Source organism: Lepus europaeus, chromosome 5 (assembly GCF_033115175.1).
Source record: "Lepus europaeus isolate LE1 chromosome 5, mLepTim1.pri, whole genome shotgun sequence".
In the NCBI taxonomy this organism is placed as follows: domain Eukaryota; kingdom Metazoa; phylum Chordata; class Mammalia; order Lagomorpha; family Leporidae; genus Lepus; species Lepus europaeus.
This window is the reverse complement of record NC_084831.1, coordinates 55,360,426-55,387,807: the sequence shown is the minus strand read 5'-3', so window position 1 is coordinate 55,387,807 and position 27,382 is coordinate 55,360,426. Positions and strand designations below refer to the sequence as shown.

Sequence of the window (27,382 nt, the reverse complement as noted above, 5' to 3'; positions counted from 1 at the left end):
GGCACTGTGTGTAGCACAGTATGGAGCAATGACAAAACAAACAGTCAACATTCGTGGGATGGAAATGTTACTTGGGAGAGGTTTCTGGAACGAGCAAACCCAACCACTTACCTGAACCAGCATCCTAAAGCTCTGATGAAGAGACCTTGTATGCAAACACCAAACACTGTGACCAGTATTTAAGTTACTCAGGGACAACTTTGCTAACTTTTGGGCTGGCCGCTGTGTGTTGAGATGAAACAGCTGAGTATCAGATTGATGACCAAGTACTGAAAACCCAAGTTACGCAGAACAGGTTCCCATTCCTGCCTCAGGCCCTGTGCATTTAACACGTGCTCTGTGAGAAAGACTTTTCAAGTTTTATTTATTTATTCAAGACAGAGACAGAAACAGAGACAGAGACAGAGACAGAGACAGAGGCAGAGTGAGCCTCTATCTGCCAATTCACTCCCTTGCATGCCTGCCATGATCAAGACTGGGCTGAGCTGAAGCCAGGAGCTGGGAACACAAAGCAAGTCTCTCAGGTGGGTATCAGCAGCCCAATCCCATGAGCCATCACCTGCTGCTTCCCAGGGTCTGCACTGGCAGGAGACTGGAGTCAGGAGTGGAGCCAGATATTGAACCCAGTTATGTGGATGTGGGACACAGGAGTCTTACCTGGCATTTTAATTGTTAGGCTAAATGCCAGCCCCAAGAAAGACATTTCTGTTCTGTGATTTATAAGTAACAACTGTGGACATTTTGACAGGCCACTGGCAAACCTGAGAAGGAGAGAAATGAAACTGAGAAGGTGGCAGCTGGCTGGGGAACTCTTAGTAAGTTTAAATGTCTGTGATTCCCACTGAAACCCCCATATGCCTAGAGGAGCGACCTGCTAATGGTGACTATGCACATGAGATTAGTTATACAGAGTAACTTCCTGTGTGTCCTCCTGCTAATCCTGAATGCATCTCTGTGACATATTATTGTAATTTTGCAAACGAGTAAAAAAAAGTTCAAGCAACTGGCCCAAGATTAAACAGCTAATAAATAGCATATCCAGGAATCAAACTCAGGTCTATCTGACACCAAAGGTTATACTGCAACAAAATTCTAAACTTTGATAGCCCACCGAGATCCTCAAAGTGACAGCAGGGCTGTACTTTTTTGGTTACACTTTAGCTCACCCAGGACTTTCCCACATGGACTTTGAGATGTGAGATTAAATTGCACATAGAGGTTTGTTTTGGACAGGAGGCTTAAATTAGTCCAGTGGGGTGACTGTCCTGAGCAATGGTGGAAATCCAATAACAACCATAACAACTCCTGTTGGAGTTGTACCTTAGAGTTCCCCAAAACCTTTGCACACACACTCCTTCAGTTCTCATTCAGCCCTCTGAAACAGCGGATTCTAGCACAAATCCCGTTTAACAGGTTAGAAAATAGAACTGTAAGTACAGCACAGGATATGATATCTCACAGTAGATTGCAAAGCTGAGGTCTGAACAAAGTCTGCAATTCCAAGCCATCACAACGAGTCAAAGTTGTTAGGTAAAATTCAGGCAGCCAGCAAGTGGCCTGTCTTGCATCTGACATTACAGCAGAGGGAGTCTGCAGAAGCACTGTGGATATGGAGCTCTAGAACCTCGTTGGCAGTCCTTGCCCCTGTTGTACGTGGGCATGGGGCAGCAGAAGTATCAGCCTCCTGCGTGAGCTAATAGCTGGACTCTCCCCTGCCCTTGCGTCTCCCTGGGCCAAGGCCTCCCTCATGCTCTTCCTTTTGCACTTGCCTCCTGTGGTCTTCACCGCACCTTCAAGGCGGGGTTGGATGCTTTCCTCTGTGTCCCCATCTTACACTAGTTGTAGTAGGATGAATGGTGGCCTCTCTTCCCCTGAAAGAGATACATCCGTCCAGAACCTCTGATTGTGACCTTGTTTGGTAAGGGTTTTGAAGAAGTAATTAAGTGAAGGATATCGAGATGATATCACTGCAGGTGGCCCAGTGATCAGTGTCCTTACAAGAAACAGAAGAGGCGAAGACATACACATGGAGATGCCATGTGCATATGGAAGCAAAGACTGGAGTTCCATAGCCCCAAGGAGTACCTGAAGCCAGCAAAAGCCACAAGAGGCAAAGAAGGGTACTCCTCACACCTTGATGTTACACTTGTAGTCTCTAGAAATGTAGGAAAATAAATGTCTGCTGTTTAAGCCGACCAGCTAATATTGACTTTTTTTTTTTTTTTGCAATTACCCATGGAGGTACCCACCTCCTCTATTAGCAGGAGCATGCTGAGAACAAAGACTTCGTTTTATTCATCTTTGCAGCCCCCACCCCCTCACACAGTGCCTGATGCTTGTGGAATGACCACATCCATGTGTCGCAGGAAGTTCACAGCAGCACCACCATACATGTTTGCAGCTTCCCATCAGCAGCATGGTGGCATTGGCCTGGGCCAGGTCACCGTCCCACGGTCCCTGAGCCATCTAAGGAGCTAGCTCATGACTCACACCAGATGGAGGCCTCACACTAATGGGCCTGTGGCCATTTCACAGCAACTATGAAGCCCTGCCTGACAGATCCAAGCCAAGAGATGATGGCGTGACACAGCCAGGACAGGAAGGCAGTGATGGTAGTGGCAGATACAGAAGACCTTCCCCTTGGCCCATCTCCTTGTCCCCTCCCTCTGTCCCCCAGTGACCTCAGTGTTTAAAACCATGATGAGCATTAAAATCACCAGAATCTCCTGTTTACTGAGCAGTTACAGTCTCGGCCACTGTAAGTGCTTCCCAAACTCTGTTCCATCATCACACAGCTCCTACGTGGCAGCTGTTACTACTCTTCCTTCCAAACTCACATATGGGGAAACTGGCTCTGGTGAACTGTGTGTTAAGTGGGTTTTTCTGTGGTTGTGACTACAAAGAACGTGGAGCCCACTGCGTGGCCTGAACTAGACAGGAGGTGTGGCTATCATGACAGAGGTCAATTATAGTTCTGACTCCATTTCAGCTTCCTATATTGTTACCCATTGGCTTAATTTAAAAATCTTTGTGTATATAATATATTTCATCTTGCTCTACAGAAGGCACATTTTTCAGAGTCCCCACAGAGTGGAGTAACATAACAGTTTTATTACTAATGCAGAAGACCTTCCCCTGTCCCCACCCAGTTAGGCCATGCCAGCTCATTTTCTGGCCTCTTTGCAGTCATGAGAAGATCTGTCAGAGTCCAGGTGGGCACTGGCTTGAATGCCTGGGTTTCTGGGGCTGGCGGGACTCTTCCTAGGCCAGGGCCAGGCTGTTTTGTCTGCCTGTTTTATCTGCCTATGTTTGTCCCATTCTGTACAGCTCCTGAATGCCTCGCCAAAGCACACTCAGATGTGAAAGAAGAGCACTGTACCCCCGCCACTGTAGTAGATGGCAGAAGGATAATGCCAGGCTCTCCCTCTTCTTTTTATTCTTCTTCTTCTTTTTTAATAAAGATTTACTTATTTGAAAGGCAGAGTGGGAGACACAGAGGGAGATACAGAGAGAGGATCTTCCATCTGCTGGCTCATTCCCTAAATGGCCACAATAGCCAGGACTGGTCCAGGCTGGGTCTCCCCTGTGGGTGGCAAGCACTTGAGCCTTGGTCCACTGCTTTTCCAGGTGCGACAGCAGGGAGCTGGACCAGAAGCAGAGCAGCCAGGACTCGACCTGCTGCTCAGATATGGGATGCCAGTTTCAGAAGCAGCGGCTTAACCCACTGCACCCCAACGTTGGCCCCATGAACTGTCTTCTAAGAGTCTCTCTACAATGCAGTGAGCTTGGACAGTATAATACATGGGGACTCATTTTCAGCAGTTATGCCAGAGTATACTCTTCTCAGCTAGTGTTATCTCCTTCAGAACTGTCACCCTGGGAAGCAACACATTTTTTCAAACAACTCTGACACCCCTCTGATTCCGTGACAGAGACCGTGTTCCTGAAGCTGCGCTTACTCTGAGAAGTCTTCGGTCATAACAAACGTCTTCCTCTGAGAACAGATCTGAACTTTGGAAAGAGACAAAAATTGGCTGGAGCCATGTCGAATGAATAAAGTGGGTGATCAAGTCTTGTTACATCATTTTAGGTGAAAAATGAGGCATGACTATAAAATGATGTGACTGGTTTTCCTGGGTGACCCATAAACCGACCAGCTGAAAAGCCATTCCCGGGGAGGCGGTTGCCCATGCTCCGAGCACTGGACGCATGGCTGAGTGTGTGTGCAGCTCCCAGAACAGCGATTTGGCAGGGCTCCATCTGAATTTGGATATATAAGTTCAAATGTGTTTGGAAAAAAAGGAATTTGATTGCTTACTCATGAAAAGGAAGAAGCTGTTCTTGTGGAGAAAGTTCACTCTCTCTTTTTGGCAGCCAGGTCTGCTTTGCATATGGACTCTGCTAAGAGACAGACTCCTCTCCTGCAGAAGACCTACACCCCAGGCTGGCCTGGGGCTCCCCCAGGCACCGCTTCCCTTACAGGTCTGCTCCCTTACAGGTCGGAGCAGCTGGCTGCTTGTTACATGGCCATCTTCCCCTTTCAACCAGAGGCTCCTTGAGAATGATGGCAGCCTCAGCTCTGCGACTCCAGTGCCCAGGACACTGCACACAGACACTGGCCTGTCACCAACCCGTTCCCTTTGCTTCTCCTGCTTCTGGAGCTCCAATTGCTAAATGGAACTTCCCTGGCCTGGGAACCTCAACAGGCCATTCATATGTAGGCAGAAAGGAGACTACTGGTTGCTTAAGGCTGAAGCGGTAGGGGAGCAAGGGAGATTGACTGCTAATATAGGGAGCTCCTTTTAGGATTATGGAAGTAGTATTCAATTGTAGTGAGGGCTGTACCACTCTGTGAATATACTAATACTGAACTGGACATACACTTTAAATAGGTGAACTGGATGGAATGCGAATTCTATCTCGATAAAGTAGTTTATTTAAAGTAGTTTATTTCACAAGGGGAATGTTTGTGCCTTGGCTCCTTCCTAAGGTGGTGGTTGGAATAAATGACAGCCAAGGTCTCATATTTAGTTACCTGTATAGAATTAAGTTCTATCTCTTTTCTGTAATTCTACCATGTGAAAACATATGAGTGACTTTCATCAAATTTAGAAGGAATGCTTAGGATAGTGGAAACTGCTGGCTGTTTCCCAACATCAACTCTCCTCTTCATTTAGCTTGACAACCCCCCGGTGTTTAGTTTGACACAAGACATGGGTAAAGCTACCGCCTGCAGTGCCAGCATCCCATATGGGTGCAGGTTCAAGTCCCAGCTGCTCCACTTCCGATCCAGCTCCCTGTTAACACACCTGGGAAAACACTGGAAGATGGCCAAAATACTTGGGTCCCTTCATCGGGGAGACCCGATGAAGCTTCTGGCTTCTGGCTTTGGATTGGTCCAGTTCCGGCCATTGCAGCCATTTGGGGAGTGAACCAGCAGATGGAAGACCCCTCCTCTCCCCCAGCCCGGTCTTTCTCTCTCTTTCTCTCCCCTCCACTTTCTCTCTCTCCCTCGCTTCTGCTTCTCTGTAACTCTGCCTTTAAAATAAATAAATAAATCTGAAAATAAAAAAAGGTAGACCTGCTTTCTTTAAAAAAAAAAAATAAACAAATAAATAAAAACATCCTGAAAAGAAGCAGGCGGCCTTAGCTAAGCTTTGCCCATCAGAACAGGAGTGAAATAGACATGTACACTCTTGTGCCTTCCTTTCTCCTCCTCTCCTTCCTGTTGCCTGGCATGAAGGGATGACGGTGGTCAGCCATCCTGGCCAAAAACAGAGACAGTCAACACCCTTCAGAAAACTGAGCTACAAAAGAAAGGAATCAAGAGTCTGTTTACACAACAGAGTCCCACACCAGCCTTGGACTAGTCAATGACAAAAAGGGTTCTAACACTACACACTTTTACTTTCAGTATCTTTTTTGAAACTATTGCAGCAGTGAAATCTACATTTTTAACTAATAAGAAAAGCCGGTACTCTGTTCCAAAACAGATTCTAGAACATGTGGCCCTGGCGTGCTTTCCTTGCAAGGGCAAAATTCTTACCTCTGCTAGGTTGGAAGACAGACAACCGGCCAACCCAAAACCTACAGCTCTAGGCAAATGGCAGCTGAATTTAAAACATGAGTGGGGCTGGCTACTTATTGCTGTGATTTAGAGAGAAGCTCAGGCAAGGGCTGTTTGGCTCTGCTAAGGGAAGTTTTCTTTAATTATAGCCTACAAATGATGTTATCCAAGTCCAGTGATTTGTAGACTTGCAGAGCTGCGATCATGACTACCTCTATACCCAAACAAAAGGAGACTTCAAAATTCAATTCATAGGAAAAAATGAATTTAAAAGATAAATTTCAGGGTGGGCATTTGGCACAGTGTGTAAGTCATGACTTGGGATGCCTATATCGTGGAGTGACTTGGGATTGCCTGGTTTGACCTCCAGCTATTCTGCTTCCAATCCAGTTCCTACTAACGTGCATCCTGGGAGGCAGCAAGCAATGACTCAAGTACCCATTATCCCCTGCTGCCCACGTGGGAGACCTGGATTGAGGTGCAGGCTCCTGGCTTCAGACTGGCCCAGCTGTCTGAGGAGTGAATCAGATAGAAGGATGCAAGATCTCTCTCCATTTGTCGATCTCTCTGTTTCAAGTAAAATGAAAATAAATAGAAAATGAATTAAGATACATTTGTGGGGCTGGTGTTATGGTGTAGTGGGCTAAGTCTACGCCTGCAGTGCCAGTATCCCATATGGGCACCGGTGCAAGTCCTGGTTGATCCACTTCCGATCCAGCTCTCTGCAATGGCCTGGGAAAGCAATGGAAGATGGCCCAAGTGCTTGGGCCCCTTCATTCACATGGGAGACCCGGTAGAAGCTCTTGGCTCCTGGCTTCAGACTGGCCCAGCTGTGACCATTGAGGGTATTTGGAGAGTAAACCAGAAGATGGAAGACTTCCCTCTCTCTGCTTCTGCCTCTCTGTAACTCTGCCTTTCAAATCAATCAATTAAGCAATTAATCTTTTTTTAAAAGGATACATTTGTTTTGGTGCAAAATGTTTTGAAATTCAGCGTAGTTTTTAAGAATACACATTTTCTATGTACTTTTTGAGGACCCCTCAGATGCATGGATTTCCTACTATCTAACCTGGCCATCAGTAGTGGTGAAATCAGATGGGCAGAGCACAGAGGCCAAATGACTGCAGCCAAAGTTTTCAGGCTTCAAAACTATCAAGATGAGAACTTTCGCCGGCGCCATGGCTCAATAGGCTAATCCTCTGCCTGCGGCACCGGCACACCGGGTTCTAGTCCTGGTCGGGGTGCCGGATTCTGTCCCGGTTGCCCTTCTTCCAGGACAGCTCTCTGCTATGGCCCGGGAGTGCAGCGGATAATGGCCCAAGTCCTTGGGCCCTGCACCCCATGGGAGACCAGGAGAAGCACCTGGCTCCTGCCTTTGGATCAGCGCGGTGCGCCAGCCGCAGCACACCAGCCGCGGCAGCCATTGGAGGGTGAACCAATGGCAAAGGAAGACCTTTCTCTCTGTCTCTCTCTCTCACTGTCCACTCTGCCTGTCAAAAAAAAAAAAAAAAAAGATGAAAACTTTCACTCTGGTCACCAACACAGGGAACTGATCAGAAGAGGATAGGAGCCTAATAAGTTTCTGAGGAAACCACAGATCGAAAGAAACAGGTCCAGCCAGCAACAGCAAACCCTACCCTTTTAACCCCTACCCCCACTCCTAACCTTCATCAGCAGATTGCAAAAATTATGCAGCTCTGAAAAGGGCTTTTAGGGGCTGCTCTCCAATGTCTACTACAAAGTGAGCCCAGAAGATAGAGAATGAGAGTTCTTGGAGGGTGGAGCCACCACTCCTATGCACCTGCTCCATTGCCAGAACAGCACAACGTGAACACTATTGTGGCTGGTAGTTGTTCTTTATACATGTGTGTGTGTGTGTGTGTAATACTTATTATATAGTTAAATATAGTATGTATACAATTATATATATGTATGTACTTATGTAGGTACATACATAGTTAATTGAGAGAGGGGACTGAAATTTGTCTCTACATTTATTGGGTGTTGAACCACAATGAACCATACATGGGTCTGATGGAGAAGGGGTGCCCTGCCCAGAGCTCACGGACACAGACTAGGTGACTTGTAGGAATGTGACCCCTGGGAAGGAGTGATGCATTCCATGGATGGGAAGAACAGTAAGCATTGTTATCTGCATGGTCAAAGAGGTGACGATGGTAGAGATTTCTCTACTTTTCCTTCCCTATATTAACATAATGGAACCAGCCATTTGTGGCTGACCATATGCCTCGAAATATGAAGTCTACCTTTGTTCAGTCCTATGTGTAGATAAATGTGGCCTGCATGATAGATCTAACAGGTGGACTGTGAGTTGGAGTCAAGTGTGCACCTTCCAGATTTTAAAGGAAGAAAGCACCCTGCCCATCTTTGTCCTATGCCCACTGCTGAAACAAGGATGTAGTGGTGGGGAGCTACTTGCAGCCAAGTGAGCATGTGTAATACCTTTAAGATGGCAGATTGACAAGACTGAAGGATCTGGGTTCCCACCCCATGGTCCCATCATATTAATCCCAACATGTTTACCCCAGACTATGCCACAAGAGGAGAAAAATGCCCTCTAGTTTCATCCACTGTTGCTTGGAGTTCCCATTAAAACAGCATCACTGGGGCTGACTCTGTGGCCCAGTGGGTTAATGCCCTGGCCTGAAGCACCAGCATCCCATATGGGCGCCGGTTCGAGACCTGGCTGCTCCACTTCCAATCCAGCTCTCTGCTATGGCCTGGGTAAGCAGTAGAAGATGGCCCAAGTCCTTGGGCCCCTGTACCCACATGAGAGACCCAGAAGAAACTCCTGGCTCCTGGCTTCAGATTGGCACAGCTTCGGCCGTTGCGGCCAATTGGGGAGTGAATCAGCAGATGGAAGACCTCTCTTTCTCTCTCTCTCTCTCTGCCTTTCCTCTCTCTGAGTAACTCTGACTTTCAAATAAATAAATAAATCTTTTTAAAAAACAGCATCATTGTATAAATTATTTGGCTTAAAATATAGGTTACATGATATGCACTGAATTCCCTTTGGGAGGTCTCTCAAAGTGGCATTTGCCAGAGCAGCCAAAACTGAGATACAATGCAAGGATAAAGCCTTAATGGGAAATTTAACAGAGCTTTCGAATATAAAGCACACAGACAGTCACAAGGGCTTCAGGTTCCAAGTTGCATGTGCTGAATTACAAGAAGTCTCTCACACGGGCTAACGGAGTAGCAGCGGAATTTGCAGGGTAGTCACTGTCTACAAATATTTAGCTTGCATAAATCTAATTATTCTTACACATAACTGACAGAGAGACGAAGAGGAGAAAAGAGAAACTTAAGTAGACCGGCACCACGGCTCACTAGGCTAATCCTCTGCCTGCAGCACCAGCACCCCGGGTTCTAGTCCCGGTTGGGGCACCGGAGTCTATCCCGGTTGCCCCTCTTCCAGGCCAGCTCTCTGCTGTGGCCCAGGAAGGCAGTGGAGGATGGCCCAAGTGCTTGAGCCCTGCACCCGCATGGGAGACCAGGAGGAAGCACCTGGCTCCTGGCTTCGGATCGGCGCAGCGCGCCAGCCGTAGCAGCCATGTGGGGGATGAACCAACGGAAGGAAGACTTTTCTGTCTCTACCTCTCACTGTCTAACTCTGCCTGTCAAAAAAAAAAAAAAAAAAGAAAAAGAAAAGAAAAAAAAAAACTTAAGTAGCTGGGACAATTCTGCCACTACCTCACTCAAGGCCTACATGCTCTCGCTCAGTCTTCTTCCCCACCTGCCTCTTAAAGTATGAGCATCTTGCTGTGCCCAGTGCTATTCTGGTATTCCCAGGCAAACATATTGTATTACACATAGAGTTCTCTGGTGTGGTACTTGTATAAGGGATTTTGTGTAAAATGATTTTGACTACATTAAAGTGTCATCTTCAACTCCAATTCTTGAACTCACGCCACAGCAAAATGTGACCTCCCTGTAAAGTCAGCAACAATGACTTGCTCCCCTCTCCCCGCTGCCTCCCCACCCCCCCCACCCCCCCGCCCAGCCCCAGGAAGACTAGCTGGTCCTAGGGGACATCAAAAAGCTTGTGGGAAATGAAATTAATAGATAAGTTTACTTTGGGGCAAAAACAATCTTGAACTCCATGCATAGTTTTTCCATAGTGTACATTTTCTGTACATTTTCCATGAATTTTTTTAAAGATTTATTTATTTTATTAGAAAGAATTACAGAGAGGCAGGGGCAAAAGAGAGAAAGGTCTTCCATCACTCCCCAGATGGCCGCAATGGCCGGAGCTGTACTGATCTGAAACCAGGAGCCAGGAGCTTCTTCTAGGACTCCCACGTGGGTGCAGGGGGCCAAGGACTCAGGCCATTCTCTACTGCTTTCCTAGGCCACAGCAAAGAGCTGGATCGGAAATGAAGCAGCTGGGACTCAAACTGGTGCCCATATGGGATGCCAGCACTGCAGGCAGTGGCTTTACCCGCTATGCCACAGCACCTGTCCCTCCATGAACTTTTTTGAAGACATCTTATATATCCTACTGGCTCAGTTTTCATTTTCATATAGATCATTAAAGGAAAGAAAACAGTTGCTTCTGATAGGGACTTGCCTCTTCTGTCACATGGTCATTCTGTAAGCTGGCTTTATTTCAATTGAATACAGAGTTGCAAGGTCTGTGTATGTCCCCATTGCAAAAACTCATTTTCTGTGTAAAACTTCATCTAGATTGGCAGTGTCCTAAGTCACTCCCAGGGGCAACCTGGCATTTGGAGTACAGCCCCAGGGGTCTTTGTTTTCAATGGGGCAGCTCCTAATCTTCTCCTGACTTTGTAACCTGGACACCCAGAGGGTTTTCTGTAGAAAGGAAATGGAGCGATGCATGTGAGAGTATCTTGGAAAACAGAAAATATGATGTGTAGTTTTAATGCCGTTGCTTCTATAAAGTATGAAAAAAACTATGGAGCTTGGGGAGCGAGGGGGGTTGGATAGAGGAATCTCTAACCTACCTCTTCAACATGCCAACCTCTCTTACCCCTAGTTCCTCCTGGAACAGTCTTCTCTCGTCTTCACCTTCAGCTCTGAGTTTAGTGATCATTCTCCCACTCCCTTCACCAGAATCAGAATCTTTTCTGCTCTCACAGCCTGGTTCCCCCCAGCCCTCACCCCATAGTGACGACTGCACCTTACAGCAGTTGCTGGTTTACTTGTCTGTAACCCATCACACCTCGTTCTTCCCTGTTGTGTCCCAGGAGGCAATATACTTTAGCTGAGGATCTCATTTTGAGCTTCCTTCCAGTGTTTATGATCCTCACACTGGTTGATTTGGCCCCCAAATGGTTCCTACACCAAGTTAACTGGACCCAGCCAAGGTAGTAGCCACTTCAGTTCACCCTTGAGCAAAAGAGGTGCTTTTCCCATGAGAGCATTTCAGGCATGAAAAGCCTAAACACTGTGGCAAAAAAATGTCCTACATGAAGGATCTCTGTGAGTGAGACCCCAGTGGAAAGAAGTGGCCATAAAAGAAGGATGTACTTTTCTCTGAAGGGAGGAGAGAACTTCCAATTTGCTTATGGTCCTGTCTAAATACTAATGGAGATTGTGGATTCGAATGGTTTCCATAGCCTTGGCAGCTCATGTCAAGAGCCTCAGATCACTGATGTCATACATAAGAGTGTTAACTATTAAATTAACAACAGGAGTCATTATGCACTAACTTCCCATACAGGACCTCTGTCTGCAATGAATTGTATTATGAGAATTAACTGTAAAACTTGCTCTCAAACAGTTTGTATGTATGTGTGTGTGCGCACGCAAATTGTTGAAATCTTTACTTAGTATAGAGTTGGTCTTCTGTGTATAAAGTTAATTGAAAATGAATCTTAACAGAGAATGGGACTGGGAATGGGAGAGAGAGGAGGAAGAGGTGGGGTGGGACGGGGTGGGAGTGCGGGTATGGAGGGAAGAATCACTGTATTCCTAAAGGTGTACTTATAAAATCTATACTCCTTAAATAAAAGGTTTCTTTGTGGGGGGGGGGGGGGAGAGTGCTTTTGAGTATCCTGCAGTACAGTGCAGGAAAATCATATTTGGTTGTAAGGCCTTTGGCCACTTACTGCATAACCCTACCACGTAGTGGCCAGGGCATGAGGGAAAATGCTCCTGAGGCTGAATCAGTCATAAAACAGTCAAATTCAAATTCTTGTGTTAGTTGCTGACATAAGCCATGTGGTATATGCTATAGGAAAACAGGCTCTCAGCCTCCCTGCATGCCATTCACAACACATGAAAGAGAAAAGAAATAAAATAAAAAGAAAACTCTGTGAAGATTCCTGTAAGGTGTGGATGGTCATATGGGTCCAGCACATTGTAGATTGGTATTTCCCCCATTCTGTTTGGGTCCTTATAGGACTCCTTGTATACTGAACATGCTGACAGTCCTATTTAATACTGCCCAATTCAGTTTACCCAAACTTTTAACCAGGGTATTATAACCCCAGAACTACTTGCTTTTGGGATATATTTATTTGTGGAAAAGTTCAACAGGATGAAATATCAGAAGACTCGAGTCTTAGTTTCAACTCCACAAGCAGGTTAGACAAGTCAATCAAATATTTTAGTACTACCACCTGTCCATAATATTTCATCCTTTTAGAAATCTTGAAGGAACTCATGAAGAGGAAAAAGGGAAGAAAATATTTTCAATATGAACAATAATATTCAAAGTGTTTCTGATTCATGATTAAATCTCCACTGCATGATTTAATTGGTGAGTTCATTGTATACTCAAGGGCTGTTTTCATGTCACAGGAACTCAGCTCAGTGGTGACTTGGAGAAGCAATGAGAAAGAAGATTTCCAACGGCAGACGTTCAAAATAGCCAACAAGGTGGCACGTACCAATGCCATCTCACTAGTCCAAGTGATCAATTTCAGTTCACATTCGATGGCCTGGATAGGTCTAAGAAACAAAGGGATCACACAAACAAGACAAGTGTCTGCTAATACTAACTGATAGAATCAAAAAGGGAGAGAAAGATCCAGCATGGGAAGTGGGATACACAGCAGACTCATAGAATGGCAGATGTCCTAAACAACACTCTGGCCTCAGAATCAGCCCTTAAGGCATTCAGACCTGGCTGAAGAGCCCATGAGAGTATTGTAGGCATGGAAAGCTAAGATACCATGGAAAAGAAAAAAAAGAAGAAGACCTAAATGAAAGATCTCTGTTAGTGAGATCCCAGTGGAAAGAACGGGGCCATCAAAGAAGGAGGTACCTTTCTCTGAAGGGAGGAGAGAACTTCCACTTTGACTGTGACCCTATCGGAATAAGATCAAAGTCAGCGAACCCTAAAGGCTTCCATAGCCCTGGCAACTCATGACTAGAGCCTAGGGAGATTACTGACGCCATGAACAGGAGTGTCAAATTGTTAAGTCAGCAACAGGAGTCACTGTGTACTTACATCCCATGTGGGATCTGTCCTTAATGTGTTGTCTAATGTGCAGTGATGCTATAACTAGTACTGAAACAGTATTTTTACACTTTGTGTTTCTGCGTGGGTACAAACTGATGAGATCTTTACTAATTATATACTGAATCGATCTTCTGTATATAAAGATAATTGGAAATGAAAAAAAAAAAAAACCCTGGTGTTAAATTGGAAACAGCATAGAAAATTAATTAATTTTTTAAAAATATTATGTAGGATCTCTGCCTTTAATGTGCTGTACACTCTTATTTAATGCTATAACTAGTATTCCAACAGTATTTTTTTTTTCACTTTGTGTTGCTATATGGGGGCAAACCGTTGAAATCGTTACCTAATATATACTAAACTGATCTCTTGTATATAAAGAGAATTGAAAATGAATCATGATGTGATTGGAAGGGGAGAGGGAGAGGGAAAGGGGAGGGTTGTGGGTGGGAGGGAAGTTTTGGGAGGGGGAAGCCATTGTAACCCATAAGCTGTACTTTGGAAATTTATATTCATCAAATAAAAGTTTAATAAAAAAAAATAGCCAACAAAATCCAGCTTGTATCCATCTGCACACCCTTCTCGCCCTTTCCATACAAGCCCATGGGATCGTCCCTTTGTGATTCTACCCCTCTTTGGGGACACCAGGTGAGGAAAGCCTTCGCCATCCTCTCAGCAGAGCACTGGGGCCGGCACTGTGGAATAGCAGGTAAAGCCACCACCTGTAGTGTAGGCATCCCATATGGGCGCTGGTTTGAGTCTCAGCTGCTCCACTTCTGATCCAGCTCTCTGCTCTGGCCTAGGAAGGCAGTAGAAGATGGCCCAAGTCCTTGGGCCCTTGCACCCGTGTGGAAGACCTAGAAGAAGCTCCTGGCTCCTGGCTTCGGATAGGCACAGCCCCAGCCATTGCAGCCAACTGGGGAGTTAACCAGCAGATGGAAGACTCCCTGCCCCCAACCACCGCCTCTCCTTCTCTCTCTGTGTAACTCTGACTTTCAAATAAACAAATCTTTAAAAAAGAAGAAGAAGAAGAAGAAGAAGAAGAAGAAGAAGAAGAAGAAGAAGAAGCAGCAGCAGCAGCAGCAGCAGCAGCAGCAGAGCATCTCCAAAGAGCTCAATTGTCATACATTCCCTGCCCAGGAGTTTCACAGCCAAGGAAAACAGCTTTTTGGTACCATACCTTCTTGATGACTGTCATGAAACCACCCCATCTCCACAATCTGTTCTCATAGGGCCCATTTCTCTCTCCTAAAAGTCATGTGTTCCAGCAAGTGCCCTTTTCTCTCTCCCCTTTTCTCTAGGAAGCAGTTTATAAGCCCTAATTCTAATTGCCTCCAGTCACATTTTTTTTTCTGTGAATTCTCACATATAGGAATAAAGATGCCTTTTTCTTGCTAATCTGCCTTTTACAGTTTAATTTGCAGGCCCCTAAGTACATAACTTAAGCAGTAGATGAAAAGCTTGTCCTAGCCTACAAGGCCAAGACAGAAAAAAAAAAAAAGTTATTGTTGGTTGATCATTTCTGATCATACTTCTATCATGCCAGATAAACTTATAATACTTGTAATACACTATATGTAAAGCTTCATAGCAGACTATTTCATACAATAAAAATGTATGCTACATTTGTTTATTTGGAGCAAAATTTTAGGTTAAATGATGAAATGTGTTTATTGTTGACACTGAACTCTGTCTGTGCGGCTCACTCCTTTCACTGCACGCAGGTCTCTCTGCTCGCGTGGTTCAGCAGAGGTTTTCCCAAACACTGGACTGAAAACAGCAGCCCACCCTCCACTGCCCTCTCCCGTTACCAGGTTCTGTTTTTCTTCAGAGCATTTCTCTTCATACGACGTACACAGTTTACCTCCTTCATATAGATCTCCATAGCTCTGGCAGGGTGGAAATTTTTCTGTTCATTGCTACATCCCTAATATGTGCAACAGCACATAGTGGGTGCTCACAAGAATTTATCCACTGAATCCCTCTTCCCAAGGCATTGTATTGCTCTTCCTTATCTAATTTGGCTTACTACAAAAAGCCTTATTTTCAAAGGGTAGAATGCTTTTCTTTTTAGTCTTTCGTATTCCTTGGGCATTAGATTTGGTCAAGAAACAGGAAAAAAAAAGTGGCTTGTTTTTTGTTTTTTTAGCAAGAGCACTAATGAAACCAAGAAAGAGAAGTGGGGCTGGTGCTGTGGCATAGCTGGTAAAGCCGCCGCTTGCAGTGCCAGCATCCCATATAGGTGCCGGTTCAAGTCTCGGCTGCTCTACTTTTGATCCAGCTCTCTGCTATGGCCTGGGAAAGGAGTAGAAGATGGCCCAAGTCCTGGGGCCCCTGCACCTGCATGGAAGACCCAGAAGAAGATCCTAGCTCCTGGCTTCGAATTGGCACAACTCCGGCTGTTGCGGCCAACTGGGGAGTGAACTAGTAGATAGAAGACCTCTCTCTCTCTCTGCCTCTCCTTCTCTCTTTGTGTAACTATGACTTTCAAATAAATAAATAAATCTTAAAAAAAGAAGAAGAAGGAGAAGCTCCTAAATTGATTGAAATGTTTGTGCAACAGATTAAATGTTTAGTGATCAAGTGCCTGGGTCTCAAAGCCAGTCTTGCCCATTCCTTCTCCCTCGGCTCTCTCTGCTGCCCCCCATCTGGAAGGGGGGCTCATCATTTTTGTTCCCACACTATCCACGTTTTAAGAAACAGTCCACCTCCTCTTTCTACAATCCCGAATGTTCTCTCCCTTCTCTGAACTCAGCACTTTCTCTAGTTCTGTTCTCTGTGTAAGTACATATCTCTTGTGTCTTCTCTCCCCGCAAAGATTGCATGGATGAAAGGTGAACAATATCTTAGTCATCTTGCTGGTTTAATGCAACAGGAGAGTGCTCATTCCAAAGCCCACCACAACTAACAAGCAAGTTTTTGTTTTTGTTTTCCACACATGGGAGTTACAGCTTATTAAAAAGAACCCCAAGATGCCTCTCTGCCAAGTCATCCCTGTCCCAAGCATATGAGGAGTAAGAGCATCTCCTCCAACACCAACTCTCTACCAGGCTGAGAACTTCCCCCTCCTGCTCAGTGCTCTTTCACTTCCTTTTCAGTAAAAGCTCTACACTGGTCACAAACTTGGCCTTTCCCCAGTGTTTGCAGTGGGGCCTAACCAGAGTTCAGGAAAGAGTTATTCATTCCAAATGGGAGATAGTGGAGTGTCTCGGCTGTAAGACCAAGTTCTCAAGGCCCCACTAGTTGGGTCTGAGTACAAGGCCCTTAACCTCTGGGTCAGAACTCGAGGCCCATTTTCCTGCAGGTGACACAAAAAGCGATCACTTGTTCAGCACAGGATGCATATGCCACACTCCACTGCAAGAGGTCCACGTGTAGATGGGTCCTTGAACATGAACGGCGAAACACACAACATCTTTATTTCACTAACCTCTAACAGAACTTTAGCATTTCTGTCTATTGCAAACAGCATTATTAGAATTATTACTATTACTTATTGCTGCTACCTAAGACTTTATCATTATTAGAAGTCATAGAAATTTTCATATCACATCTAGTTAGCTCAAAATATTGGGATTGTGGATATCTCAAAATGTCATTTATATATACTCATAATTCTGAAGTATGGTAGTGTAGTAGGGTAGACCCTCTACTAGGTCTTGTTATTTTCAATAGAGCATGTATCTTACTATATCACAAATTTGGTCTTTTAGTGTTTTCATAATTATATTTTAATAAAATAAATGGTTTCCTTTGCAGTTGCCTGCTTATATTTTATTTACTTAAAATTATTGAGGGATCTGTAGGTTTACAAAGCAATAGAGCAAAGCAGATCATGACAAAAGAACACCTCTGAGTTGATGAAAAATCTGCTGATGCACAAATTCCCCTGGAAGTGCTTATTTTATTTTGTGTAGGATGGTCATACATGATCCTTCAAAATATCCACACTTTGATTTACTCATGAGTGTGAACCCTCCTCAATTTCTAACACTGGCCACTTACAGGCCAGTGGGGCCACCAGAAACAGCTTGAACTAACAAGTCTGCTGGACATCTCCTGGACTTTTCAGTGACACAGGCCAATAAATTCCTCTTACGCTGGGACCAGTCTGCGTTGGGTTTTGTCACTTGCACCGCATTGGGTTCTTGGCTGTTGAGGGCCATGGGAAGGTGGAGACAGTGTTGATACTCCCTGGGAGGCTACCGTCTGCCCCAGCTGGATTCATGTGTGCTCCAACACCAGCAGAACACAGACAGCACAAGTGTCACCCCAAAGCGTCCGTTCACCTAATCCTCACGACAGCCTCTCTGATAGGCATCCTCAGTCTCAGCTGTTACAGATGATGTGGATGGGGGGAGGATCAGAACTTAAATGACTTGCCCAAGAGAACAATCCCCATTTCCCATGATTTTTTTCTTCTGCCCAGAATTCTCCTTGCCCAACAAATCTACCTTGGGAACTCCAACTGATCCTTGAACTCAGCTCAGCTACCACCTCTGTGGGAAGCCCTCCTCTCTCTTCATCTTCCCCTCCCACCCTGAGCCCTCAGTATTCTTGCCCCTGCAAAGCCTGACATGCACTGTGCTGTCTACATCCCTTATAAGCCATGTCTTTTCGGTGGGTGGGAATATTCTGGATCCCACATGCAATGTCTGAGACAAAGCAAGCACATAATAAATGTTTGATGAGACTAAACTTACTGGTAACCAAGCATAAACTAGCTGTAAGTTAAATCCTGGACAACAAAGGTGACTCACAATCCACAGCACTGAGACAAACATTCAGGGAATGTCACATGGTCCTGCAATGTCCTGTAGGTACAGCCAGCCTTCTGTGTCTATAGGTTCTGCATCCATGGATTCAACCAACCAGAGAAAATATTCAGAAAAAATAAAATCACACACAAACTAAAAACTATCCACATAACATTTGCATTATATTAGGTTTTATAAGTAATCCAGAGATAATTTATGTATGCAGGAATTAGGATGATGTAAAGTATGCACACATTTAAAGTATGTGTGCAGGTTCTGTGTAAATACCATGCTATTTTATATACAGGATTGGAACATCCTTGGATTTTGGTATCCACGGGGTCCTGGAACCAATCTCTGATGGACCAAGGGAAGACTGCACAGGTGAAATGCAAACGCTATCTTAGAGCAGCTTACTCCCTAGTGGGGAAACTATGACATAAACAGGTAATTTCACTGGACGTATTTGAGATGAAAAGGCAGAGGAGAGCGGTGGGCAGAGGTTGTCTGGGAAAGCTTTCTGTAGATGCCCTCAGAACTGAATCACCCCAAAGGAGAAGAGCAGCTTATTTAAATACCAGGCAAGTTGAGAGAGGGAATAAAATCAAGAGCAACAAACAGTAGCCAGGGTGCAGGAAGGGCAAACCATCCACCAAGGAACTCTCACAAACTGTGAGCAGAATCAGAAGAGTGATGGAGGCAGGGGAGTAAGAGCTCCTGATCTCGTGCAAAAGCAGCAGTGCCAAAGGCAGCAGAAGGGCCAACACAAGCCCTCAGGTGGTCCTTGGCCTTAGCGACCAGAAAGTCGCTAAGAACTCTGGCAAGAGCACTTGTAATGGAGACCTGGGGAAGGCAGGGGACAGACCGCAGAGAGCTGGTGAGTGAATAAGAGGTGACAATCAGAAACGCTGAATGCACAGAATCTTTATACTGACTAAAAGAAGGAGGGAAGAGCAACAGGGTGCACAGAATCTTTACAAATACTGACTCAAAGGAGGGAAGAGCAGCAGGGCATAGCTAACACGTGAAGTTTTAGGAATACTTTTTTAAGTTTTAACTTTTTCCTTCCAACCCCACACCTACTCCCAAAGGGACAAATTTCCATTTGGACCCCTAAAACTCCCACTGTCTTGTGTCAATCATCCTTTTATTTCTCGAATTCTCTGTTCATGGTATAGGCTCACTAACTTCTGTGAGGATGAAATGCAAACTCAGCACAGATGGTGGCAGGGGGCAGAAGGGTCTTACTGGGACAAGGCTACTGTTTGTTCTGCCTCCATGGCACGTGTGCCTGTCTGGAAAATCAAGCGCATGGAGAAAACAATCCAGACGCTCTTCCTTTACGGATGCTTGTAAGTGACCCCGGGGAGGCAGGGACACACGGAGAGGGCTCAGTCTGGATGGTGGAGCCCAGAAAACAGACCTGTAGATTCAAGGGCCCCTTCATTCTCAGAAGGAACTCATGTTCCTGGGATTGACGGGTTTGTATTGGATTCTCAGGGCTGTCACCGTAGGTCTTGTAAATTATTCCACCTGTCTGAGCTCGGGTTTTTCCTGGCAACTTGAAGATACCCATGGTAGCAGCATCTACCTTACAGCACTGCTACAAAGATATGAGTACCCCAAATGAAGTGCTCTTCATAGTGCCTGGCAAAAGAGTCCTATCTAGTAAAATAGGATAAAGTACAACTAAAATGAATAAAGATGTTACTCAAGGCTCTGAGTTTCAGAAGAGTTGGGTAGAAGTAAAAAAGAAAAAAAAAAAAAAAGAACCTTAAAACTCCTTAGAAATTGTACCACAGGAATCAATAATCAGCCCCAACTTACCACTTTTACAAATCCATATTTTCGTGTGCCAGATTTACTGAAAAAATCGATGCTAAAGTTTGACCTCTCTGAATAGGCCTGCCCAGTGAAGTCGCTTAATGCCCCAGGGCCAGGGGGCGGGACCAAGGTGTTGCATTAATTTCCTGACCTGACAGGGCTGCTTGCGTAAGAACGCCCTTTATGTATCAAGTTGTTTTTCATGAAAATTCAGCTCCAGACCCCTGGGTGGAACAGATCCAAAGCGCTGCCCGGCAACCACCGGATTTTTCAAAAGCCTGCGCCCCGGCAAGCAGCCTACCCAAGGACCGGAGCCCGGTCCCATCGCCAACGAGGGGGTGGAGAGGGCGGCTTGGCACTCGCCCGGCAGGACCTGCGGGCTGACGCCCCAGGGGTGGGTGCTCCCTCACCCTTGCCCCCACAACGCCGGGCTCCGAGCCAGCGGGAAGCGCCAGTCCCAGCCGAGAATAGCCGACAACGCAGCCGGCAGCGCGGAGGTTCGGGCACGCCGGCGACGGCCTAACCTTTCCCGTTAAGGTGACAGCGCTGGGCGCTGTAACTGCATATTCCGAGGCAGCAAAGGTTACCGGAAATGTCAGAGGCCCGAGGAGCAGGAGGGGGCGCGGGGACTGTCAGGGAGGGAGGGCCAAGACGCGCAAGGTCAACCACAGCTCCGGGTGCCCGGCTCTCCCCGCCCCCCGGCAGGCAGGCGAGCAGCCCGGCTGGGCCCCGTGGCCGCGTCCCCCCCGACCCGGCGACCTCGGCCGGGTCCCCCCTAGGCAGAAGAGCGAGCGCACAGGCGCTGGGGCGGAGACTGGGCGGCGGCGCACGGAAGTGGCCGGTGGCCGGCGAGGCGGCGCGGCCTCGGGCGCACGTCGCGCACGCGCTCCCGGGCGCACGCAGCCCAGGGCCGGTCGTCCTTACCCCGTTGGCGGCGGCGATGCGCACGATGAGCTGGATGGCCTCCTTCATGTAGAACCTGCCGTCCCCGCCCACCACCAGGGTGGCCTCCTGCCGCTGCGCCGGCTCCACGGTGGAGATGATACTCTGGATGAAGTTCTCCGCATAGTTGCTGCTGCTCTGGAACACCTTCACCCGCTTCCGCAGCCCGCTCGTGCCCGGCTTCTGGTCCGGGTACGCCTTGGTCTTCACGGTCACGATCTTCACCATGGTGGCGACGGGCTGCCGGGGACCCGGAGCGGACACTGCTGGCTGAGGGGCGGCCGCGGCGGGGGCTGCAGCTGCTCTGGAGTGAGGGTGCAGGCGGGTGGGGGCTACGCCGGCTCTCTCGGCCGTGCTCGGCCCTCCCCCTTAAAGAGACAGGGGACAGGGCCCTCCCTCCACCGCCAGCCCACCTCCCCGCAGGTCCGGCCAGGAGGGGAAGGGGGTGCGCCCATCTCCAGGCCTCCGGGGAAGTGGGTGGAGCCTGCCGGTCTGCCCTCCCCTTGGTGAGCCAATCCCCTATAAAAGGAAACCAGCCACGCCTCCCCTAGATGGAAGGGCAGAGGTTGGGCTAGGGACCTGCTCCTAGAGCGAGGACGGGAGGCAGGGTGGGGGGGGAAGAAGAGTAGACGGTTATGATTTTCTGTGGTTTGGCCAGCGTAACGTGTGGCAATAACTTTCTGGAAACTGGTTCTGAAAGTCAGAAGCGTAGCCTCAGAGACATTTCAGGGTTCCTTCTTTCCCTTCTCTCCCCAAATGGAAGGACATTTGAGTGGGGAAAGGGAATCCGATCTAAAGGTTGAGTTGGACTTACTGTCGTCCACGAAGAGCCACACACTTGACTTCCACTGGTGCGGGTGGGTGTGTAAGTAGATGTGACTTATTGAATGTAATGTTTCGCAATCTTACTAAGGTATGGGTTTAACCTTTCCCTGTTTGATCCTTACAACACGGAAATTCGAATAAAATGCCTTGTGATGTCATTCAGCCAGGAACGTGCAGGAGGCTCTGGCTCCAAAACCAGGCTCTCACGGTTATATCGCCACGGTTTCACCAGGTTTAACAACTGTGCCACAACTTAGGCCATGCAAATGTAGGAACCGATGCAAAAGGCTGAGAATGGTTACCATCAAAATAAGCCAGTTATCCAGGCGATAGCAATTCAGTAAACAGATTGCCAAGAACTTAGGTGCCCTGAAATGGTTCATGGAGAATAACAGGGCAGTAAATGGGATCTTCAGCTTTTCCTTTAGGCTTCGCGATCTCTTCTGCTGGAGGAATGTGTCATTTTGGTGACATGGAAAACAACTTGGCTTCCTAAGTTGTGTGACCCTGGAAAAGTTAGCAACTGTGTGTATTCATTTCTCTGCTGTAAAATGCACATTGAACCTAACTTGGTGCCGGCGTTGTGGCAGCTAAGCTGCTACCTGCAATGCCGGCATCCCATAATCAGTGCCGGTTTAAGTCTCAGCTGCTGCACTTCACATCCAGCTCCCTGCCAGAGTTCCTGAGAAGGCAGCAGAGGATGGCTCAAGTTTCGTGGTCCCCTGCTGTCCATGTGGGAGACCCAGATGGAGCTCTAGGTTCCTGGGTTCAGCCTGGCCCAGTCTGGGCTGTGGTGGCCATTTCAGGAGTGAACCAGTAGATGAAAGATTGATCTCCCTCTCTGCCTTTTGAATAACTAAATATTAAAAAAACAAACAAACAAAAAACTACCTTAGAGGATCTCTGCAAGAATTAATAGAATTTTCCGTGTCTGTGGTTCAGTCACGGACACCCAGAATTACTTGGGATACTTTTCGAAATGACCCATATTCCAACCCCAGTCCAAATCAAATCACCATCAACTGGTGTAATTAAATCACCTAGCTTGGTGCCTCAATAATACTAGCTCTCTTTCCCCAATTCCAAAGCCAGAGCTTATGGTTAGCCTTTGAATTTGATTTTAATCATGATTCTTTTAGTGGTTAATTGGTGTATCTTCATCAAGCAGGGCTGACCGCTGACTCTCAGAAACCAAACATAGTGATTTTGTTTTGTTTTTTTAAATATTTTATTTATTTGAGAGGTAGAGTTATAGACAGTGAGAGGGAAAGACAGAGAGAAAGGTCTTCCATCCTCTAGTTCACTCCCTAAATGGCTGCAATAGCCAGAGCTGGACTGATCCAAAGCCAGGAGCTTCTTCCAGGTCTCCCACGAAGGTGCAGAGGCCCAAGCACTTGGGCATCTTCCACTGCTTTCCCAGGCCATAGCAGAGAGCTGCATCAAAAGAGGAGCAGGCAGGACTAGAACCAGAACCCATATGGAATGCTGGCACCACAGGCGGAGGATTAACTTACTGCACCACAGCGCTGGCCCCCAAACATGTTGATTTTGCATGTGTTGTGCTGACATAATGCATGGTGATACTGCCACATTAAATCAGTTTCAGTATTAAATAGTATTTGAAAACTGAATCCTGGGCTTCTGTAATGATTTTATAATACTTACATAAGAGTTCACAGTTTACAGTAGTATAACCTTGTGACTTAAACGGCAGAGTCAAGTCCACTTTATAGATGAGAGAGCTGAGGATAGAACAGTGAATGTAATCAAGGTTACCTAACTACGAAATGAAAATATAGCTTAAGAGTCACTGTCTTAGAAATATCAACCTCAAAATAGGTATCAGTAAATGTTAACTCATGAAGTGATGGGCTCCAACTCAAATCCCATACTTTCTCTAGCCTTCACTATCTTTGGAAGTGGGATGGGGCTTTTTAGTTACAAGGAATTGACTTGTACATTTTTCACCTCAGAAGTTGTAATAACTAGGTTGAACAGCATAACAAATCAGCCTTATCTTAGTGGCTTAAGACACAACTACTTAATATTACTTCTCATGAATTTATGAGTTAACTGGATGATTCTGCTGATTTTGGCTGGGCCCCTGGGGCAGGCAGGCTAAGGTAGTGCCCTGCCCCTTGTCTTTTGGAAACCATGCCTCTACTACTATGAAACAAAGCTCTACAAACGCACTGGCTGGAAACAACACCCATTTACAATCTCACACTTCTATAGGTCAGAAGTCTGGGCGGGTTTAGCTGGGTTCAATGTTCAGGGTATTTAACAAGACTGAAATCAAGATGTTGGCCAGGCTGGGCTCTTATCTTGAGGCTCTGGGAAGAATCTGCTCCCAAAGTTGAAGATAAATAAAAATGGAGGCCACAGTTTGGACACCCCAGGTCCAACCACGTATAGCCACGTAGTCAAGACATAAGTCACCTGGATTGTCCTGAAACACTAGCTTTAGTCATAAACAAAACACAAGATGTCCTTGTCAGCATGATTCAATAAAATCAAACCAGTCAGCTACAGGCACATCACATAAACAGCTCTGCTTGCCTGAAAAAGAATGTTAATGTATAACAACAGCCAATTACGAAGGTCAAAATACTTCCTCCTTTATGCTTTATAAAATGCACTGTAACTGCGGGGAGCTGGGTATCTTACCACTTTTGTTGAAAAGTCTCCCATTTTGTTAACTGTTCTTTGTATGTGCAATAAACTTAAAAATTTGATTTTGGGGTTGGCATTGTGGCATAGCCAGTAAAGTCACTACCTGTGACACTAGCATCCCATATGTGTGCAAGTTCAAGTTCCAGCCACTCCACTTCTGATCCAGCTCCCGATAATGTACATGGGAAGGCAGCAGCTGATGTCCCAAGGTCTTGGGCCCCTGCTACACAAGTGTGAGAGACCTGGATGAAGCTCCTGGCTCCTGGGTTTAGATGGGTCCAACTCCAGCCATTGCAGCCAAGTGGGGAGTAAACCAGTGGATGGAAGATTCCCTCTCTCTCTCTCTTTCCATCCCTCCATCTCCCTCTCTCTTACTTCCCTTTCAAATAAAACTAAATAAATCTTTTAAAAAATTGACTATTTTTGACACAGCTCTTTCAGTTTGTTCCATTTTCTTAGAATTACAGGATTGAGATCTCTGTTCTGTATTTCTACTAAGCACAAACTCTTTAAAAGGTGTTAGGCAAATGGTTCCTGGTCTCACCAACCTTGCAAGATGTTGGAGATAGATACTGAGCAATAAATCATCATTGTGGCAAGTGCTCCAAAGAAGCATGGGTGCTATTAGAGTGTAAGTAGGAGAAGCTGTCATTGGAGGGAGTCAGGGACAACAGCCTGGAGGAAGGGGTCTTTGAGCTGAGGGCAGGAAGAGTGAGTAGTAGGCGGCCAGGTGAAAAGAGAGGGAAAGCACTCCATTCTGGGAGAGGACATGTTCAGAAGGAAGACTTGAAATGAGAAGAAATCTGTTAGCAGAACTCAAATGACAGCCAGCCAAGTGGAACATAGAAACTGAGAGGTTGATTTATGGGCTTGCCCATACTAGGCCTTCTAGTTGATGTAAGTATTGGGATCTTTATCATAGCAATAATGAACAACCAAAGGGATTTTCTAGAATTGTGGTAAAATATGCATAAACTTTACCATTATAAGTGTGCAGTGGCATTAAGTACATTCAACTCCCAATTAAAGCACTTCTAACCATTACCACTATCCATCTCTAGAATTTTATCATCACCCCAAACTGAAACTCTGTAGCCATTAAACAGTAACTCCCCATTCCTCCCTGCCCCACTGCCCCTGGAGACCACTGTGTTATTTTCTGTCTATGAATTTTGCTAGCGGTTCCCTGTGTAAGTGGAATCATATAAGATCTGTGTAAGCCTTTTGGTGTCTGGCTCATTTCAATTAGCATAATGTCTTGAAGACTCATCCTTGTTGCTGTATGCCAAAAGAGTTTAAAGCAGAGGAATGCTGTGATCATAACAGCAATGTAAAGAGATCATTCTGGCTCCTGTGTGAATGAATAAAAGGAAATAATGTGGTTGAAGTGAAACTGTGTTGGCAGCTAGAAACTGGTGAATTGTGAGACAGTTCATACAGGGCTCGGCATTGTGGCATAACGGGTTAAGCTGCCACCTGCAATGCCAGCATCCTACATGGGCACCCATTCGATCCTGTTTGCTCCATTTCTGATCCAGCTCCCTGCTAATGCACCTGATAAAGCAACAGAAGATAGCCCAAGTGCTTGGGTCCCTACACCCACATGGGAGACTTGGATGAAGCTCCTGCCTCCTGGCTTCTGCCTGGCCCATCCCTGGCCACTGTGGCCATTTTGAGGGGTGAACCAGTGGATGGAATCAATCTCTCTTTCTCTGTCACTCCTTCTTTTTCTGTAACTCTGCCTATCAAATAAATTATTTTTTTAAAAAAGCTCATGCAAAATGGAATTAAAAGATAAGTTTAGAGTGGACATTTAGCCTAATGGTTAGAACATCTGTGTGCCACACTGGAGTGTTGGGATTTTTTTTCCAGATCCAGCCTCTGACCCCAGCTTCCAGCTAGTGCAGACCCAGGGCGGCAGCAGTGGTGGCTCAAGTAACTGAGCTTCTGCTAACTACATGTGAGACCTAAGCTGAGTTCCCCACTCTTAGTTTTGGCTCTGGGAGTCTTGACTTTTGCAGCCATTTGGGGAGTGAACCAACAACTAGGAACTTCATCTGTCTCCCTGTCTTGTTTTCTCTGCCTCTGAAATAAACAAAAATATTTTTTTTTGACAGGCAGAGTTAGACAGAATTAGGCAGAGAGAGAGAGACAGAGACAGAGAGAAAGGTCTTCCTTCTGTTGGTTCACCCCCCAAATGGCTGCTACGGCCACAACGACGACGACCCGAAGCCAGGAGCCAGGTGCTTCTTCCTGGTCTCCCATGCGGGTGCAGGGGCCCAAGCACTTGGGCCATCCTCCACTGCTTTCCCGGGCCACAGCAGAGAGCTGGACTGGAAGAGGAGCAACTGGGACAGAACCAGCACCCCAACCGGGACTAGAACCCGGAGTACTGGTGCTGCAGGTGGAGGATTAGCCTAGTGAGCCGCGGCGCCGGCCACAAAAATATTTTTTAAAAGATAAATTTCTTTTGGTGCAAAAAAATTGAACGCCACATTTTTTTAAAAAGTAGAATTTTTTAAAAAAAGTTTATTTATTTATTTGAAAGGCAGAGTTAGAGAGAGGTGGAAGCAGAGGCAGAGAGAAGTCTTCCAGCCACTGGTTCACTCCCCAAATGGCCGCAACAGCCTGAGCTAGGCCAATCCGAACCTGGAGCTTCTTCAGGGTCTCCCACGCACACACAGATTTTTGTTTTGTTTTGTTTTGTTTTTTTGTGATTTGCATTTTCTATGAGCTTTTTGAAGATCCCTTATACTCCACTGCAGACAATATATCAAGGTGACCAGATTCAAGATATTCTGAGAAGATCATCAGAACTTGGTGATAGATATGGGTTGAGTG

The 27,382-nt window shown here is 46.2% G+C and overlaps 1 protein-coding gene across 1 annotated transcript in view; it reads right to left on the bottom strand.

The window, feature by feature from the left end:
- PGM1 (phosphoglucomutase 1) overlaps positions 1 to 21,512 on the bottom strand; it is a 75,031-nt gene extending 53,519 nt beyond the window's left edge. The window contains exon 1 of the mRNA XM_062191474.1: positions 21,026 to 21,512. Within this exon, the coding sequence (XP_062047458.1) occupies positions 21,026 to 21,271 (246 nt within the window). The 5' untranslated portion in view covers positions 21,272 to 21,512. The remainder of the gene's footprint in view (positions 1 to 21,025) is intronic.
- Between the last annotated feature and the right edge of the window lie 5,870 nt (positions 21,513 to 27,382).